We start from the raw sequence: 19,599 nt of genomic DNA on the forward strand, positions 1-19,599 counted from the left end.
GTTCTACACATGTATAGGTATGGATACACCGGGCATGTGATGTAGCGTTCTTTAACACAAACCACAGTTTTTAATTTCTCCTACGTGATCAATGTTCAAACGGTTGGCACTTCAGTGAATTCAAAGAGACATCCGGACGTCCCTACCAAATCCAATCAAGTCCCTGATTGGTCAAGTATAACCTGGTTTAACTTTTAAAATACGTTCAATGGTGTTTTGTAGATGGAGCCCAAAAACAGTCATGTAAACTTGCGCAGCTGACCGTGAATGTGAAAGTTTTGAACGCAGAAGCCCGAAACGCATATTTAGCACCATTCGCGTAAACTTTTCATTGAAAGCCTGAATGCAAATTACCAATGGAGGTGTGAACGCAACTTTATAGACTTTTAACAGGTAGAAAATTCTAGGGGAGCACAAAAGACTCCAGCTTAAAAAAGCAGCCTCCAAGCTGTGTATTCATGTATGTGCACGTATTTTATTATTTCAAAAAAGGTAACAATTGAGTTTTGTTTTCCTCTCATATCATCTGCCATGTTACAAATCTCCACCCTAATAAAAGTTTGACCTTCCAGTACCCTGCCGATCCCTGAATTCTGACTCTCTCCTCCTTTCAGCACTCTGAAACTTCCTTTTTGGGTCTGTTTGGCTCAACAGATGTTTCCTGGTCTCACAGTGTTTCTAGCTCACTCCCCTCCCTTGTGGTAAAAGACACTAAAGGGAGACTGAGAGGGACGCTGCCACTCAGTTTCGTTACAGCTAACCACACAAGGAGATACCTGGACCCCAGCTGATGTGGTCTGAGAACTTGATGGAGAAAAACTTGAATTTACTTTTACTTAAGTGAAGAAAAACTTTCTGATCTGGATTGCACATGGCAAGAAAAGTCTACACTTAATGCAAACTGTTGGACTTTCTGTTTGCTCTTTGTGTCAAGTCATCTGTGTTTTTGGAGAAAAATGTCGTGGGACTGTGGCCTGAAATATGTGTTTTCTGTGCCCCCTGCACTGCATCAGGGGAATAAGTGCAACTTGCATGACAAGGAGGATCTGTCCAGACTAGAGATGGTCCAGAGGCTGGCAAAGGACGGCTGCCGATTCTTGCAAAATCATAGCAAGAGCCCAGAGAAGGCAAGTGAGGTAGGTTGCAAAAGGCTTGTAGGATGCATGCCAAAAAATTGTATAAAAGACACAAAGTAAAAAACGTGCACTGCAAAAACTGAATCTTTAGAATTTGTTTTCCCCTCAGTTTTTGTCTTCCAAGAAAAATGCATTTTTCAGTAGCAAAATAATCTTAGTTTAAGAAAACATCTTAGTGGCTAGAATTGTTTCCCTAAAATAAAAAGTGAGTACATTTTTTTACCCCATTGGCAGATTGTTATTTATTTATTTATTTATTTGCTTATTTAAAGAAAATGTTTCCAATTTTAAGGTATTTTGACTTATATGTAGGCGGCCAGTTTTTGAAGTATATACCAAATGTGTAGTAGGTCTCAGAATGAATGAAGAATAGAAGTAAAATAATTTCTTTGAGTCTTCTGGGAATTTTCTTCTAGTTTTAGACTTCACTTTTGTTTTTGCGATGTGGCAGCACCTTTGGTTTCGGATTTGATATTTCGGAGCACCATTCCTGGAAACAGCCATTTCAAAACGTGTCATCCCACTCAGTACGCAATTCTTTCAACCTGTACTTTTTTTTTTTTGAAGTATTGCGTCAGCTACCATTTAGCTAATCCGGAGCCGCCCGATTGGTTGACATTGAGGCGGGTTCAGCCTGTCCCTTCCTGCCAGCTGTGTTTGTGAGCTGAACTATGAAACAATTGTAGGAAGAGATGACGTAGAAGACTAGACCACCGTGCCAATACATTGTGTGGTCTTAGGGTGGGTTCTCATCTGTTGGATGTCTGACCTTTTATTTATGACAAGGTAGTCGTTTGTCCACTCATTACTAATGAGTGTGCAGTTATACATGTTATTGCTTTATAAAGTAAACCACATTTCTAATTATAAATGTTTTCAATCTAAGTACAATGGAATCCATGAGCTCAGTGTTTTGTGTTAGTGAGGTGGAAAAAATAGATGCACAGATATGCTGGAAATCTCACCGATAATGGACAGATAAGTTGACTTCATGGGTCCTTGACATTAATCTCAAAATATTGGTATTATGTGAGATTACTCTTGTTATGCCTCTCAACCTGAAAAGGTTTAAAGTGAAGCCATAATGATTCCACCCTGTCTGTCATGTGACTCGCACAAATGGTTCAGTCATCAAAAAGCTTAGGAATCACTTAAATCCAGGCTGCTTAATGTACTGCAGACTGTATGTTAGTGGGTGTAAGTGAGAGATTCTGGTGCAAAACCATCATTAATGTTATGTATATCATTTCATGTTTAAAGACGGGAGAGGATTTTTAGAGGGATAGTAGACTATTTTTTAATTTTTTGTTTAAAATAATATGCAAAAAACAATAAAATCAAACAATTTTATTTTTAGTCAATGCTAAAAGTATCACAATTAATATAACTTATGGAAAAAAATTTTTTACACACCTCTTTGGTGTTAAAGACCTTTTCATAGAAGACAATCCAACATTCAATGGTTTTTTTTTCTAAGAAATTAAATTTTCTTCACTCTTTTGAATATATTATTTTTTTCATTATTTCAACAGCATTATCTATTCAAGAAAGGGTGTTCAATTCTTTTCTTTCTTTCTTTTCTCAGATGTGTAAATGGGATGAGTAGGGCTCTCTGTTCTTGGAGCAGTACCCATGAGAATCTGTGCCAGGATTAATTATTCATACTGAGGATGAGAGGACAGCTGGCTGTCATGTGTCGTGAGACAAAAACTGGAGACTCTTGTGACAAAGCTATACGCGCCCAGCGCGCGTCATGTGTAGATATCATAGGTCAGTAGAGCCATCCGTGTGCTCTGTTGTTCCAAGAAACAGGATAGGAATCAGTTCAGCCTTACCCCTCTGGAAATGTTTCCACATTTTTGCCACGCTACAAGTTATGTAAAAGATAGAAAAAAAGTCAAAACAATGGTCAACACACTATTTCACTACTGTTGTTTTATGAAAGCAATTATTCTCTAGATGCGTGTGTTTTTGGGACCTACCATCCCTTGATTAGATTGAAATATGTGTAATTTTTCACTCTTACCATTTTTGAATCTGCCCTCATGATGTGTTTATAGAATTATTGGAGTCATTAAGGCCCAGATAGTGAAGTGTTGTGTCATTTTTAGCAATTTTGAGTGTTAACTGATGGGCAAAGGCCTCATTTTTCCTGCATCCATGAACCATGTTTGTCAATATTTGGTAAGTGTCAATATCCCAGGAAGTGCTTAACCCAAGGAAGCCATGTGTCTCTCCAAAAAAGGCAATTAGAGCAGCAAACTGCAGCCACTTCCAGCTTGTCTGCCCCACTAATTGCATGAACAGAGGCTTGTGTTGCAGTGATTGATGGCTGGGGTAGTGAGCAGGGGTGAAGGAGGGAAATGAAGCACGATGAGTCTGCAATTTGGGAGTTTCTCATCAAGAGCAATATATCTGATCTGGTTTCTCAGTTGTCAAGCAGCTATCAGGAATCATTACGCTTCAGTAACTACCACAATCTTTGTTGTTTGAAATATAAACTTTTTAAAGCCTGGAGGCTGTTAAAATGAGGGCATTGAGATTTGGGTGCTAGTGGAAACATTAAGGGAATGGGGAGGATTTAAGGATGTTGGAATATTGTTTTTATAAATAGACGTTTTCCACCAAAAAAAAAAAAGGTGGAGGCTGGATGTAGAGATCACAAAGAGGAGAACTGGTTTGCATAAATGCTTACAAGTTTAAATCTTTATCATTGTGAATAAAGATTGACATATTTTCCACTATGCAAAACAATTTTCCTGGCATCAAACGTTAGGAAAGCTAGAAGCTTGCTTCAATTTTCCGCTGCATACAATTATTTTAATGCAACTTATTTATGATTCAGCATACATACCTCAATAGCCTATAGTTTCTCCATTTTAACACAATACAAAATCATGTGGGCGCTGTAGGCTATATACTGTATCTGACGAAGGGTCATAGTGCAAGGATAGAGCATCCTACTCCTGATCCAAAGGTTGCAGGTTCAGTTGTAGCTTACTCTTGCACCAAAGTGGGTCTGGACAAACTACTGAACCCCACACCATTTGTCATTTATTAGGTAGGTTGCTATGTACAAATCCAGGACTTTATCTCCTTTATGAGTTTTTTATTCACATTTTAGTGATCTAACGTTTTTGCAGATTGGGTCACATAACCTCATATGTAATGAAGGGTTTTTTGCGAAAACATCTGAAGGGCCATCAAAAATGGTTCAATATTTTACAAGACTTGGGAGAGAGCCCACGTTATCCCTGAGCTTTGAATTTTGTAAATGTCTTTATTTTTTATTTTGTTTTTTATGACTTTACAACTACTTATGCTTACCCGTTGTTTGCTTTGTCCTCTCACATAAGGGCATAAAACGTTGAATCCAAATTCCTTGTTTGTGCACACATATTTGGCAAATGAAGCTGATTATGAGCTATTCACTTTGTAAGAAAATAAGGAAACATATTATTTTATTTTAAAAAACTACATTTTTTGAGTGTTTTATTCAAGAGAAATAAGACAACTTTTATGCAGCACACCACCTTAAAAAATAATTAGCTGATAAAGTATCTTAAACAGTAAATTTTAAGTGGGACGTCCAAAAGAAGTAAACCTCATTAAACGCAGTCTATCTTAGTCTGTCATTTGCTGCATAACAAGGTCACATAATGTAAACTGGAGGTTTCAGCAACACAAACAATTGTTAATATGCACAATGTAACTTAAACACTGAGCCCCTCTAGACAACCCCCATAATTTAATTGGCTCTGTGTGCATAAATCAGTGTGTGAGTCATTTGTGTTAATCCCTGAATGGGTTCCTGTGATAAAGACTAAACAATGATGTATGGAAATTCTCTTTCAGTTACAGTGCTGTTCCTGTCAGAGTATTATGATGGAAATCTGTGGTGATTTATGTGAGATGAGGGGAAAAACTGAAGGGAATCTCCTTGGTGATGAAGCCCTCCCTTTCTCTTTTCAGCCTCAGAGTGACGAGGCAGTCCGCTTCTGTCTCAGGGAGAGCGGCCGCGATGTGCTCATTCTCCAGAGAGTGTCGTCAGAGCAGCCAGCCCTCACCGCACTGGCAAGGGGAGGAGGGAAAGAGGAGGCGAGGAACAGGAGGTAAGCCTCTCCGCTCCCCCTCCCTTCCTGGCCACCCTCCCTCTTTCTCTCAGTTTCTCTCTCCTGCACTCATTTTCACATCATTCTTCTGTCTGTGCAGCTTCACTCAGGCATGCTTACATCACAGCACCTGGCACTTAAAATGAACTGATCAAATACATAGACGTCAGCAGAATGACATTGTGAGGCACTCCATCCATTCAGCCACATCAGAGGCTTTCGTCTTTTGATTGGGCACAATCTGGGAGACTTCAGAGTGCTTGAGGAATACCCATCGCTGTGTGTGGATGTCTAAAGGGGTCATGCTGCAATAACCACGGCTGCTGAGAGGGCACAGGAACTCTGGGAAGATGGGATCTCATCCGCAGCCCCTGAACCTGCAGGATGGCAGGCTGCTGCTGCTTGCTGCTTTGGTAAAGCAGGAGGAGGACGAGGATGAGGAGGGCTCAGAGGAGAGCAGCACGGAGAGCACAAGTCGGGCAGAGCCGCTGACGATGCCCACTTTTGATGTCCCCTACTTTCGCTACATAGACGATGAAGGGGCAGAGGGAGAGGAAGAGTGGAGCTGCAGTCGCTCGATGTCGTCTATTGAGGAGGACTCGTCTGCTGACTCTGCTGTCTCTGACAGGTACGTGGTGGTGTCAGGGACCCCTGAGAAGATCCTGGAGCATCTGCTAAGTGACATGACACTGGATGATGACTGCGGGACAACACAGGGCAAAGAGTCAGGTCAGCATCCAACTTTAAAATCTCTTTTTTGTGTGATTTTTTGTGTAACAACATTTTTAAATGCCCTTTAGAAAGCAATTATAAAACCTGACTCTTATTTTCTTAAGTAGAAATACAGGGGAAAAACTGCCTTCACTGTCTAGTGGTGTCAGCACCCTGGGGGGGACATCACTGGGTTAATCATGTGCTATAATTGCTAGAGTGGTTCTTACAGATTCTGATGAGTTTCAGCTTGTTTAAGCCCACAAACTGTCATATGTTTTAGTGTCAGAACTGCTGTTTTTTGTCACAGCTTGGGTGTTGGTCCATTTAGCTAAAGAGCAGCTCCCCATTTTCATTTGATCTCAAGAAAATATTCCAAGAACTGAAAGGGTTAAAACTTGTGACAGAGATAAACTTTGCTCATATCTTTCGTGTTAAGCCGTGACATAGTGCACAACAAGCACTCTAGCCTCACAGCAACCACAAATCAACACATTTCCTCTCATCCCAGCAGGTACATGATAATATGACACTGTTGCCAAGGCAGAGGAGACCCTCTGTTGCTAACTAAAACTGGAAACACAGCTTTGGGTGGCGACTGAGCTGCAGGACATTCAGAGAAAGCAGAAACAATGAAGGCAATGGGGGATTTCTCATTAGCTGACACATCATGAAGATGGAATTGTTTTCTGCACAACGTTATATGAATGTCATCTGCATTTAAGTTTTTAGTTAAAGCCGATGCTCTCTAAGAACAACAGAGCAGTGTGTTGTTGATGAATTATTTACCGTGAGAGCATCTTGTTGTGAGCAGACCAAAGGGAGTCCTCTTTGGAGAGCCGTCACACAGAGCATGATGCCGTGTGATCTCAGGGTCAAAGAGGCACAGATCTGGGGAGTCCTAAACATTCATTGAACTGCACTCGGTGATGTTTAGTAGTCTGACTCCTGCTGGCTCTGAGCACAGTTTGTGTTAGTGCTACACTACTGCTGAGAAGCTTGTCCTTGGAAGTTGTGCTCAGCAGGAGATGATAGCTGGAGGAAAACCAAGACTTTGATGTTTTTCTAAAAAAACAAACAAAAAAAACCCCACACAGCTGACATCGATTTCTCTGAGGGATAGCTTAAAAAACTGCAGCAACAAGAAACTTTTGCAACACATTATTGATGTGTTTCCTCATTATTGCTGCACTTGCTGTCTTAAGTCCTGAGCTGTCCAGCTTTGAGAGTAGTGATGCTCCTGCTCTCCTCCTGCACATGGAAGCATTTTTGTACGTTGGAGACTGTGGACAGATGTCTGATGGTTTCTGGCGTTTGTTCCTGCAAAGCCAATAATGATGAATGATTTCTCCTTTGGACAATTCTCTAAGTCAACTGGAATGAACAGATTTAATCATTTGTTTTTGCTAATGATAAAATGTTGAGGAAAATTTCCTTTCTGCACCGCTTAGACATGTGATGCACACCTGCAGAAAAAAAACAAAAAAAGATCTAGTTATGTGAATAGGGGGGAAATTCCTGACCAATTCATCAGCAGTGCAATTATCTCTAGAGCTTTGTTGATCAATACGAGACGAGATCAGCAGGATGACGGATCTCTTAGTTCACCTGCGAGTTAGACGAGTTAATCAATTCTGCAGTGTCGCTAAAATGGAGAAAAGCTTTTTTTCTTTTCAGTTCAAAGGAACGCGTCCATGAATGTGTGCGTATCGAAGAAGTTTTCCTTTTTTTATTTGGTTTAGTATTCATGTTTTCTTTATGAAGGCTAAATATGTTGAAGTGAGAGGACTCTCATAAGCAGGGAGTGATGAATCCTCAGCTGCTTTGCACGGATTAACATAATGATGTCAGGGAGTCCTGCGGGCCAAAGGACCAGACAAGGGCCCCAAGTAGAACACGGCATGAAATGAAAGAGAAGAATTTACTACCATGGGTGTGGGACACACTTAAAGAAGGAATTGGCTGTAATGAGATCAGTGGATGAGAAGGGCTCAGATGAAAGCATCTTTAGGCTGGACTCCACTGGGGGGAGGCTGGGGATTCTTCTACTTTATCGTTCTTTATATTTCCTTTTGTATGAATTTCCAATTGGTCTTTTAAAGTTTTGCAGTTGAAGTAACAGACTGCCTTAAGTTAATTGATGCCTATTGATGCAAATATGCATCAAATCACTTTGGGTCCAAAATGACCTACATTTAGCATCTACACGAAAGCAAAAACATTGGTGTATGTGCTTTTTTCATTGCGGGAAATTAATTCAGGCATCAAAGTGTTAAGGATTTTGGTGATCGAATTTCCTAAAGTCCCACTCTGACTATCTTTTTATCCATTTAAAAAAAACATTCCTAGTGTTCTTCTAATTATGAATATGCTGTTTTTAGACAAAATCAAAAAACCTGTGTCAATTTCTAGGACATCGTTTCAGTAGGTAAGTCGTTCATCAGAAATGCACCTCTGAGATATGGGCAGGACTGTTGGCACAGAGTAAGACTGGCTCCATTTCTCATCATCTTTTTGTTGACAGTCTGTCCCGCTAGCTTACAGCTCCTTGCAGTCCCAACATTACTGGTGCAACAAAAATAGTGAGCAATATCAGAGCTATCCAGTCGTACAGTTTTGAGCCAGATGCCAGCTCAGACGAGGAAAACTGTTTGCTCCTGATTCACCGTTATTTGAATAAAGAAATACTCAGAAATGTAAGTTTAATCCTAATTTTCTTTATATACAGTGCAGACCAAAAGTTTGTATCCAAACTTTTGGTCTGTACTGTATGTCCTCCATCATGAGATGGAAATGGAAACAAAAACACAATGCCTGCCTTTTTAATCTAAGTGGGTCAGTTGAACTTCTCTACTTTAATGTGGGAATGAACCTTAAGGAAAAACAGCAGATCTACCTCCTAACCACATTATGTGGCTGGCTAAGTTGTTTTTGATTGCTCCTTTGTGTGTATTAGTAACATTGCAAACACACTTTATCAGAGGTCACAGAGAGAGTCACCTGACACATCAAGATTATTGGCTTATCTCCACAGATGCAGCCTGCACAGGCCAATGTGTGAGAGTGAAGATAATGCCAGTAAAAGCTTGTTTCAACTTCCTTGAGCAAAGCAGATCCAAAGGCTGTTTTTTTTTTGTTTTTTTTGTAAAAGATATCTGACAGTAACAAATGAGCTCTGCTGCTTACATTATTAAATTGGAACAGGAAGAAAGCAGAGGCAATTTAAATTAAAAGTTAAGCCCTGCTGTTTGTGCAGCTCCCCACATTATTCATGCAGCTGTCCATGTCAGTGTTGTTTTCGGCCCTTCGCTGTGCTGCTGCATTCATTAGGCTTGTTTATCCTCCTCATTTTCGGGTCTTAATTTCTATGAGGTTGAAGTTTTATGCTGTATGTATGTTTGTGTGTTTGCAGATAAACTTCTGGATGACTTTCTGCTCACCTACCCGGTTTTCATGTCAACCAGTGATTTATGTCAAGCCCTGCTAGGACAATATCCTCAACACTGCGGCAATATTTTAAAATTACATTCACACAAAGAAAATTGTAATGTTTTAATCATTAAGTCCTGATCGTGTGATATAAGCAAATCTAAGCCTTAACCAAACGCCACCTATTACACCAAACGACACAGAGGAATGGAGGAGCCGAAGGAGGCTCTGGAGAGAAAGCAAAAAGTCCTGCATCTGGTGTCTCATTGGATGTCTCGCTGCAAAGACTTCCTGAGGGAAGACCAGCATGTCAAACTCTTCTTGAAGGTAGGAGATACTGCAGATGAATATAAAAGATAGATGTGGCTCTGAGTAATAAAAAACAACCTCCTACTTTCAGACTTTATATCGGTATGTGCTGAATGATCTCTATGAGCATCCTACCCTTGAGAAGGAGATGGGCGAGCTGCAGAAACTCTACCAGTTGCATCGCAGACAGTGAGTGACCATGCTGTTACTTTTTCATCAGTAATTCCCAGAACATCCGAGAAACTGAACTTCTCATGGTGTGGCCAAAAAAGAAGAGCTCAGAGTGTTGGACATATCTGAATATAAAGACAGAGGGTCCATTCTAACAGCTTCTTTTTTCATATTCTTATGAATGAATTCATTCAGAAACTGAAGCGAATGGGTTGTGTTCTGGGGTGTAACACTCAAGATCATGAACATAACCAAGCTCTTTATCTGGAATCTCCAAAACAAAAAGAAAAAAAAATAGAAGAAGGAACTTGTGTTCTTTCCATTAGTTTGCATCTACTGCTTTTTACTCTCTTTAGAAGACAATGTAACAATATTCAGTGAATGCTGCAAAAACACAAAAAACATCAAACATTTTACAATATATATTTTCTGTCTCTCATTGTTGTGTAGTAATAGAGGTTTTTATACTAGTTTAAAGTCTATTAAGGAAAGAGTCTGCAGTGTCAGCAAATATCTTTCATAAAGTACATACTTGCCTGTCACTAGAATTACCCAACAACACATAAAGAACACCACCTCAGGATATAGAAACAGGAGCTGCATCTGTGAGCTTAAAAGCCAGAAGTAATGAGGAAAAGGAGGGCTTGTTGTTTGAACTCTAGTTTGCAAAAAATCCTACATTTTCTAGGAAAAGACAGAGGCAGACTAAGATTCAACAGCAGAGTCATAGCAGTTTTGACAGAATTCATACACGGATACGATAACCACTAATTTTGAGATCCATAAAGTGTATTTGCAGCTTCTGAACTATTTTCCATGAAAATTTGAGCAGTTTCAGGCATATATGTATGTGGTCTGTACAGGTAGCAGGCTGTCTGCCCTAAAGGATGTACAGAAAACATGCATTTATTGTTTTGTCATTCTTGTCAGAACAAAGCTGTTGACTTTTTTTTTATCTTAATTATTTTGTAAATTGTCATGTTAAATATAAAATTACACATATAATGAGGAAACCGAATGGCATAAAAGTGAACAATCCTTTTGGCACCAGACACAACACCACATCCTTCTCCCTCCTTTCTCTTCCTCAGTCTTCAAACGGGAGTTTCTCCCCTGTGGATAGTTTAACCCTCCACCCATTAGGGACCAGATTATGCAGCCAAACCCTGCTGCTTCCACCTGACTCGTTCTTTTTATATCCAATAAGGGAAATCCACAGCATCCACTCCATTAGACCTGCGGATTGCACATGTGGGTGTTCCTGACACAGTCCTGCATTTATGGGCCTTTCACAATCAGTCTTCAGAGGAGGACAAGCTTGACTGCTTGGTGGTGATCTGCAGCCAAGTGAAAAGGTGTCATTATTTTTTTCTTCTCCTGACACAAGCCTCCCATCAGTTTCCATCTGGCCTTTGTGAGGAGGGACGAGGGAGTCACATGACTGTGAGCTCTCACAGTGCAAACAAAAGCTGTTTATTTCTTGCGCCGTACATCATCGTGTGGCATCACAAATCTCACTGAGCTCACTGATGTTCTGCCGTGATTCGGCTTTTTTCAGACATGACAGAAGGAATCAGCCTTTATTAGAGAGCGGTCGCTGCTCGCCTCTGGGAGGGGATCCCTCAGGGCAGGCTTTGTGCCAACATGCCTTTTGTGATGCAGAGCCCAGTAAAAGCTGAGGGATGATAATGGACAGAAGGCTATCTATCACGTTAGACAAGACTAACCAATGAGAATAGGCTGATTAAATGAAGGGATCATGTAGAACGGACTAAAATCTACTGAGCCCCATAATCTCTTCTTCACACCGAGCATCAGTAATGGACTGAACACAACAGAGGAGAACACTTATATAGTATAAATTCTATGATCTTGTTAACCTGAGTATACAACAGGAACAGTTATTATCAGGACAGACTCTTCATCTCTTTTTTCTCTCTCTGTTGCAGTACAGGGGATGAAGATTCTCCTCACAGAAAGGTATGAACATCTTTTGTTCTCTCTGAAGAGCACGAAAAGAACTTCACACAGCCGAGCTGACTGGGCTCTAATGCTCACGTCTCCTCAGAAAGCCATTGTTCTGTGTGAAAATGACATCAGGCAGAATGTCTGCACTTCCCTTCTTTCAGAGCAAAGCGCTTTTCCACCAATTGAGCTGGAAAGAGAACGTGCCGCAGTCCAGGGGCTCGCAGAGGGAGACTAAGGAAGGTGAGACATAGAACCTGACATTCTTCTCACATTCCTCCCATCGTACGTCGTTCCCAAACTCAGACCAGCCAGTTAGTCTGAACAGGCAAACAGTAAGGGCTTTCCCAGGAAATGACAGACACTTCACAAAGCAGGTTCCTGTTTTACTTGTCTTTGTTATTTAAAGCCACATTTATTCCCTTGTCTCATTTGAATGTATTCAAGTCATCATTAAGAAATAGTTACAATTTTTGTTTCATATGTGACAGTGTGGAGATGAAAGGCCAGCATTTTAGTGTCACAACTCGAAGTAGAAACTTTGAAACATGCAGGAACCCAGGGTTTCACACCTTGCTTTTTATTAGATGCATTTTGTGAATTGACTTTAAAGAATAGGCTCTTTTTTTTTCTTTCCAGTGTTGTGTCATGTGTATGTCACCATGGACTCGTACCTGAGCATGAGGGTCCACTCTGAGGTGGTGGTCCAGGAGCTTTTGCAGGCAGTGGCAGAGCGGATGGGTGTTTCTCAAGGGGAACTACTACTGGTTGCAATAACATGTACTGGAGGTAAAAATCATGATTAACTGACCAGCGGGACTAGAAAACAAAGAAGTCACCAACTGATGCAAAACATCTGACGTCAGAACTTTATAAACAGACGCTGATAAACATTATAGTGCATGTTTTACATAATGTATAGCACAAAAGAAAAGGTTAAAACATATTAAAGATTTGTTTGCAAAAAGGTTTATCTTTTCCCTAATGCTACAGATGCGTTTATATGAATGTCTGTGCTTTCATAAACAGCGATAAAAAGCAGTTGTAAAAAGTCAGTATCTGTTGGGTTTGTATTATCAGAGCAGACCTTGGCACGCTCTAAACTCGAACGTGTGATATCTGTTCGCTTGCTACCTGACAGATTTTTAATGGTATTCTGCTTCTTGTGATTTGTTTTCTCCCTCTCAGGCAGACTCCTCCTGCAGCCGCAGGAAAGAGTTTTCTCTGCTTCCTTTCGGTCAGTAGAGAGGCTGCATGTTTGCAGGAAGGATCTCAGTGAAGTCCAGGTGAGAATCTCTTCTCAGCTTGGTACTTTCATGGTGAGGTTACCTTGAAAGTGGTGCAAGGATTTAGAGGGGACCTGGCATTGCTGAAATCTTTTTTTTAAATGTGAGATGAAGAGGAATGTTTTTGACATACGTTGCTCCTTCCCATGTTTTTCCAGAAGGGAGGTCTATAATATTTGACTTAGTAGATTTTGCAGGCATTGAATTAATATAATAAAAAAACAAAATTAAAAATTTTAGAAAAAAGCAATATATAGTCATTATACATATAAGAAATAAAATAATCTCTATGCTTCTGAAAGATGGGATGAAAGGAACAGCCATCAAAAGATATAAACTAGCTTATATCGAGCCCAGAGTGAGCGGCAAATCAACAAAATAACCAAATCCTATGCAAAATTGCCATATGGGCATTAAATTACCCAAACGGTTGCAAAAATCTCATTAATTATCCAAAATATCAATACTAAAAGCGTATAACAATCACTGAAACCCCAAAGACAATGCATAATGAGACACGCAATTATGCAAACTACCTCAAAGACACACAGCTGGAGATGGAAATAACAAGACCTACCCGGTCTGTGATTGACTTGGTCCTTGGTCTTTTAACATAAATACCCCCAAAAATATTTTCAGTCATAATCTGTTGACTGTTACCTAGAAAGGGCACAGATGTCTTTAATATACATTACATCAAAACCTGATAAAATGCAGGCGTTGTTATATTAGTGCACAGATTTACTTTTGCAACATGGATGATGTTCACAGCTTAGCTGCAATGCCTGAGGGAATTATTTGTCATCTAATGTCATACAATTTCATGTGTTTGATGTTGAAACAAACATCTGTGAGAGGTTTTAACTGTCCCGACATTTTACAGAACCCATTTGTGGACAACTCAGAGATTCAACAGAGAACAGCTCGTGTTCTGAGTTTGAACACATGGGATGTGGCTGTTGCCCTCACCGATCTTGACTGGACCATTTTTGACTCGATGCATGAGGTTTGACCTTAAAACTCAAATAGTCAGCCCAACACAACCTGTTAAACATTGCTGCCTTTGCAAATTCTGATGAAATGATGTTCCTTTGCAGCAAGAGGTGATCTATTTCACCTTCAACCGCCATGTTTGCAGTACCTACACGATGGCATTGGAACTGCTGCTGCAGCGCTGCAATGAGGTCCAGCTGTGGGTGATGACTGAGGTGCTGCTGTGCCCAACGCTCTGCAAAAGGGTCCAGCTCATCAAGAAGTTCATCAAGATTGCATCTCAGTTAGTGGAGTTCTTCACACTCTATGGCAGCGTGATAAAACATTCATTGACTGATCATTCACTGGGTTTGAAATTCCGCCAAATGAATGCAGAGGTTGTGGCTCCCTCTGGTGGCAAAACAGTAAACTGCATCTGTCAAATTTTCTTTTCTTTTTTCAGAATCAGATTACATATATTTTATTTATCCCAGGGGGGGAATGCGTTTACAGCAGAGCTCCTGTTGCTGAGTTTCTACACAGAAGTGAAGGAAGTGTAGAAACTGTCCATCTTAATAAAAAATAACTTTTTCTTTCTTTTTCAGCTGTAAAGCACAAAGAAATCTCAACTGCTTCTTTGCAATATTCATGGGACTGAATGCTGCAGCTGTTAGTCGCCTTAGTCACACATGGGAGGTAGGAGTTTTATTACAAGAACCCTGGATTTTCCATGTTTCATCTTTAAGTCTCCAAGAAAATAACATATTTTAATACTTTTTTTTTTTCCAGAAAGTTCCTGGAAAATTCAAAAAGCTGTTTTCAGAACTGGAAGCTATCACTGTAAGTTAGGACAGTGAACAATTAATATAAGTAATACTGATAATAACCTGCAAATGATTAAAACATCTGGAGTTACCTAAATCTTCCACATTCAGCTTCATTGCAGCCTACATGCACAAATGTGCACATGTCTTTTCCCCATTCGCTTACCCTAGAAATCTCTTTACAGGATCCCTCACTGAACCACAAAGCCTACAGGGAGTCCTTGAAGAAGATGAAGGTGCCAAAGATCCCCTTCCTTCCTCTGCTTCTGAAAGGTGTGCTCATCATCTCATTATTTCATGTCCTTCAGTTTCCAAACAAACTAGAAAAATATACATTTCTGTTAACAACATCTGATAGAACAATAGCATTTATTTTATCTTAAATATTATAATAAAACAATAATGATTTATTCTTTTAGATATTACTTTTATCCATGAAGGCAACAGGACATTTCACAACAACATGGTCAACTTTGAAAAGCTGGTGAGTTTGTTGTGGTACATTATTTTTAGTTTTTTTTTTTCCTGTAAAAACTAAAAAGGAAACTGTTGAGCTGAATTTGAAATCTCTTTACTTTAAGCACATGATAGCCGACATGGTGAGACTCATCCGGCAATGTCAGAAGGATCGCATGGGTTAGTAGTTTAATCCTTTTTTTGCGTTAAAAATGGAAACATCAGACTTTTAACATGTTAACGAAAATATTCATATTTTAAAAAGTCCTCTTTGGGTGTTAACCTCACAAGCTCCAGTTATTGTTTGACCAAAAAAGGATAAAGAGTTGATTTCAATGTGGAAAAAGCAAAGTGAAAAAAAAGCTCTTTTGTTATCTACCTCAGACCACTCACTCATTTGAACCACAATGGAAAACAAACTGGAAGGGTGGTGAATGCTGCTGTCATGTTCTGGAGGTAAAATTCTTTTCTGGTTCTCCAGGAAATGGAATCACACAGAAGAGCAGCTCAGAGGTGCGAGCCTACATTGATTGCCTTCACGTCATTGACAATCAGCAGACTCTGTTCGAGCTGTCACACAGGCTGGAGCCTCGGGCTTAAGGGGAACAGCTCCTCCTCCGCTTCCCACTCCTTTTGATTTGCTAAGGAACCACTTATCACTGTCTCCTTTTGATAGCTCAGGACTCAGTCAGCAATCACAGGCAAACTGCACAATCCCAGCTGAACACGGGAGGGAGACTTTCAATCATGAGACTGTCAGCAACCACATAAACAAGCAGAAAAAAGGCTCGTCTTTGGGTGTCGGTGAAAGATGTTTGCATACATGGGCAGCAGTGGGGCTGATCCATGGCAGCTGAGAGCACGTTCAGCCAATACCATCTTACTGTGGAGCTGCAGTGCCAGCATTTAAACTGCAGCAGCAGCAGAAGGCATGAGCTGCAGACGTTCATCAGTATGGTCTACATCAGAGCACTGCTGCTGTTCATGTCTAGTCCTGCAGATGGCACAGGTTTTCAGCTGCACTGATGGACTGACCACTCCTCTGTGACGCACATTCAATAAAAGCTGTTTGCCTGCAGGTAAATTGAACAACCATGGTGTAAAATCATCACAAATCCAAAAAACTGCATTTCAACCAGTCCTGATTTAGCAATATTACTGGTCTTCAGCACACCATGAAGCAGCTTACATAAATAACATTATAAAGTTCTGTTTTTATAGGCGCCAGTGGATGAAAGTTGTTTTTTAAACTTAACCACCAAATATTTTATCTCACAAATCAATTCCGTGTTAATCAGGCAGAGACTGCAATGAAAACTGTGAGGAAGAACCATGCAAATGCACATTTGCAACATACAATATGTCCTTATTTAAATAAAAAGCAGACCTAACATCTATTTTTTCAACATAAACATCTGTTTTTGCAATAATTTTAATTTAACAGGCTCAGTTTATGGTTTATAATTATTTTCCTGCATTAAACTCTAAAATTAATGTTAGATTGTGCTATCAATTGGTTCCTGGTTTTTATTTGCATATTTGGAAATCTCAATAAAAAAAAAACATAAAGAAATTACAAAGAAAACAATGCTAATTTTTAGTATATTTTACATTTGTAGCCTGATGTCTTCCATTTACTTAAAATCTGGACAATTAGTTCAATAATTCTCCAAATGTTTACTTTCACCTCTCAGTATTGTTCAGTTATTTAGAATTTGGCTTTAGGTTTTTATTTTTGTTACCAAGAGAAAAAGGGACAAGAAAAAGAAAAAAGAAGAAATGGAAAACACATGCTAAGGCACCTTCAATCTGGTTAAAATATAATTTAAGACTTTAAAAGTAAAACCCTCTGTTCTTGTGCAGTAAAATAACAATGTACAGATTCTGTATGTGTGAACTTTCTAATGACAGCATCATTTAAAGCAGTTCAAGTAGACACTGAAGTGAGATCATTTCGGCCCCCTTTGCTTGTGTATTTTATATTTTTAAACCTCTTGTCATAAGAAAGAAAGTTCCTAAGGAGCCTCTTATTTTGAAAAACAGAGTACAGTTGATTTTATTTATACTGTGTATATACATGTTTAGATGTATTAAAGTTCTGAATAACATTTATTTCAGAATCATTGATCTGTTCTATCAATACAATAAAGTACAACTTTCTGTTTATTACTTTTGTCAAAACATGTCAAACCATGACTGTGCAAGAAATAAAACTTTTTATCACTATGGGCTCTTGATTGGAAAAGTTGTTTTAGTGGATATTAAAGTAGGTCACTGGTTCTCTTTGAAATATTAATTTCAATTTTGCAAAGTAAAATGAAGTGTATAAATTCTTATCTGTTCCCAGTTATTGGCTCTCATCTAATTCCAAGTAGATGCTAAATTAAGGAAGATCTGGAGCAGAAGTGGTTTGATCCATATTTGTATCAATAGGCGTCAAGGGGTTAAAATATAAACTAAAAAAGTAATAATGTTAGACCCACTAGTAAGTATATTTTCCATACTTACTGTTTCATTACTTGACATAATCTAAAACCAAGGTCTGGGAGTTCCTAACAATGTAATGAATGTTGCTGCAAAATAAACAATTTCTTTTTAACATGTTTCTTTTTACCTATTTTACTCTTTAATTTTAACAAAAAAAAATGCCCAAAATGGTATTGTATGTTATTGCTGTGAGACGTGGGTGTGACACAGATGCCCTTCCTGACTTTAACAAGGTGTCCTGCTTGGCCTTTAAAATGACTTATCAGTGGCACGACCCCTGCTGCGCCAAGCTCCGTACCCTACCATTTCCTCCCAAACACTGTATCATTTCTCTGACACAAAATGACTGGCTAGCTGCTGCAGCGTGCTAATGAGAGGAAGAGAAGGCAGATGAAGAGAATTTGCAGGAAGACCCGTTTTTCATTTCCCCTCCTGCGATACAATGCACAGAATCAATCTTCTGGCGGCTGTCTGCAGCCAGAGTGGATGTGGGGAGGAATTAAGAGCCAAAAAGCAGTTATTAGTGTTGGGGGGAAATTTTATTTGAAAAGAATGCTGACTTGAGCTCTCCCACCTCCCCAAAAACCCCAAAGTGTTTTAGTTTTTATGCCACTCCTTCGTTTGTTTAAATATGAATATGGCACCTGTATCAGTCTGTCTGTGGACTTTTAAGTCATAGAGAAAACAAAAAGCACATTTTTATTTTTCTAGTTTTTAATATGTATTTGTAACAGAAATAAGGAACAACCTAGCAAAAAGTGTTTGAAAAAATAGCATTTTAGATTTTTTTTACCAGATAGATTTTTGTCTTGAGCGCATTTAAATTTGGATTAAGAACAGAAAGGAGACATAGAGGATGGGTTATCTAACGTGTTGCTTTCTCACACAAAGCTATCACTATCTTCGAATAGATGTTTTCCTAAAGGCTCGGCTGAATGAATTACACTAGTCTGTTAGTATTCTGCCTCAGCTGCACAAAAGGTCAATGTCAAATGCACCTCATTTAAAAGTCAATAGTAACCATGCACATCATCTCCTGGGAATTTGCTCCAGGATCCCTCCAGACAGCATTGTGTATCATTCAGTTAGCAGAGGGCGAGCAGAGAGCCTTTTTAATCCTGACCTTCCAATAAAATATGCTCCCTATCTGGAATTACATGGTCCAAAATGGAGACATAAGCTTCCAACAAATCACGGCCACACTCAAGGGAGAGCTGCAGCGGCGTTGGACACAAATACTACAGGTTCAACGCTGGTTGAGGCATATGACGGTGTCATAACATGATCCAATGACAAGGCTGTCACAAGAAGATAAAAAATTATTTGACCAACTAGCTTACTATGGCAGTTAGTACCTCTATTTAAACTAAACTAAAGCTATGTTTTTTAAATCCTAAAATACAGCATAATAAGTTCTCAATAGCTACTAGTAAAGAGTCTGTTCACATCTGTGCTTAGATCTCACACGATTAACAGCAGTGCAACTCCAGCTACAACCCACTTGGCTGCAGGCTGTTTGGTGCGGAGGTGGAAGGCCGACACGTAGGAGGACCCTCGCTGTTTAGTGCGGTACACTGGACACCTAAAGGTGTTCCTCAGATCCAGCTCCTCTGATGGCACTGCTCTAACGTACAGCACTGGCATAGCTGGTGTTAGATCTCTTAAAACTGCTTCAGAAATGGAACCGGCCTCAGAGTCCCAACGGGCCCCTAAGAGGAACAAGACACTTTAAACGAAGAAC

General features: G+C 39.6%; 2 protein-coding genes across 4 annotated transcripts in view; one reads left to right on the forward strand and one right to left on the reverse strand.

Annotated features, from left to right (window-relative positions):
- Positions 1–710: 710 nt before the first annotated feature.
- Positions 711–17,597, forward strand: rapgef5b (Rap guanine nucleotide exchange factor (GEF) 5b). 2 transcript variants are annotated; one of them, XM_004078080.5, is made up of 18 exons: positions 711–1,136; positions 5,109–5,248; positions 5,877–5,977; positions 9,372–9,450; positions 9,571–9,715; positions 9,789–9,886; positions 11,818–11,848; positions 11,998–12,076; positions 12,473–12,622; positions 13,022–13,119; positions 14,003–14,125; positions 14,217–14,395; positions 14,697–14,787; positions 14,881–14,931; positions 15,101–15,188; positions 15,335–15,399; positions 15,497–15,551; positions 15,853–17,597. In XM_004078080.5, exons 1-18 carry the CDS (start codon positions 957–959, stop codon positions 15,969–15,971), a joined length of 1,872 nt encoding a protein of 623 aa, XP_004078128.2. In that variant the 5' UTR covers positions 711–956; the 3' UTR covers positions 15,972–17,597. The 2 variants fall into 2 exon arrangements, with proteins under 2 accessions (XP_004078128.2, XP_078789074.1); XM_078932948.1 differs by lacking the exons at positions 711–1,136; positions 5,109–5,248; positions 5,877–5,977 and adding an exon at positions 5,641–5,876.
- si:dkey-233k19.3 (dynein axonemal heavy chain 11) overlaps positions 17,402–19,599 on the reverse strand; it is a 39,042-nt gene continuing 36,844 nt past the window's right edge. For both annotated transcript variants that reach the window (XM_023964142.2, XM_078932947.1), the window contains exon 82: positions 17,402–19,567. In XM_023964142.2, coding sequence (XP_023819910.2) covers positions 19,320–19,567 — 248 coding nt within the window. In that variant the 3' untranslated portion in view covers positions 17,402–19,319. The remainder of the gene's footprint in view (positions 19,568–19,599) is intronic.

The sequence above is a fragment of the Oryzias latipes genome, chromosome 16, assembly GCF_053564925.1.
Source record: "Oryzias latipes strain Hd-rR chromosome 16, Olatipes_Hd-rR_3.1".
Lineage (NCBI taxonomy): Eukaryota > Metazoa > Chordata > Actinopteri > Beloniformes > Adrianichthyidae > Oryzias > Oryzias latipes.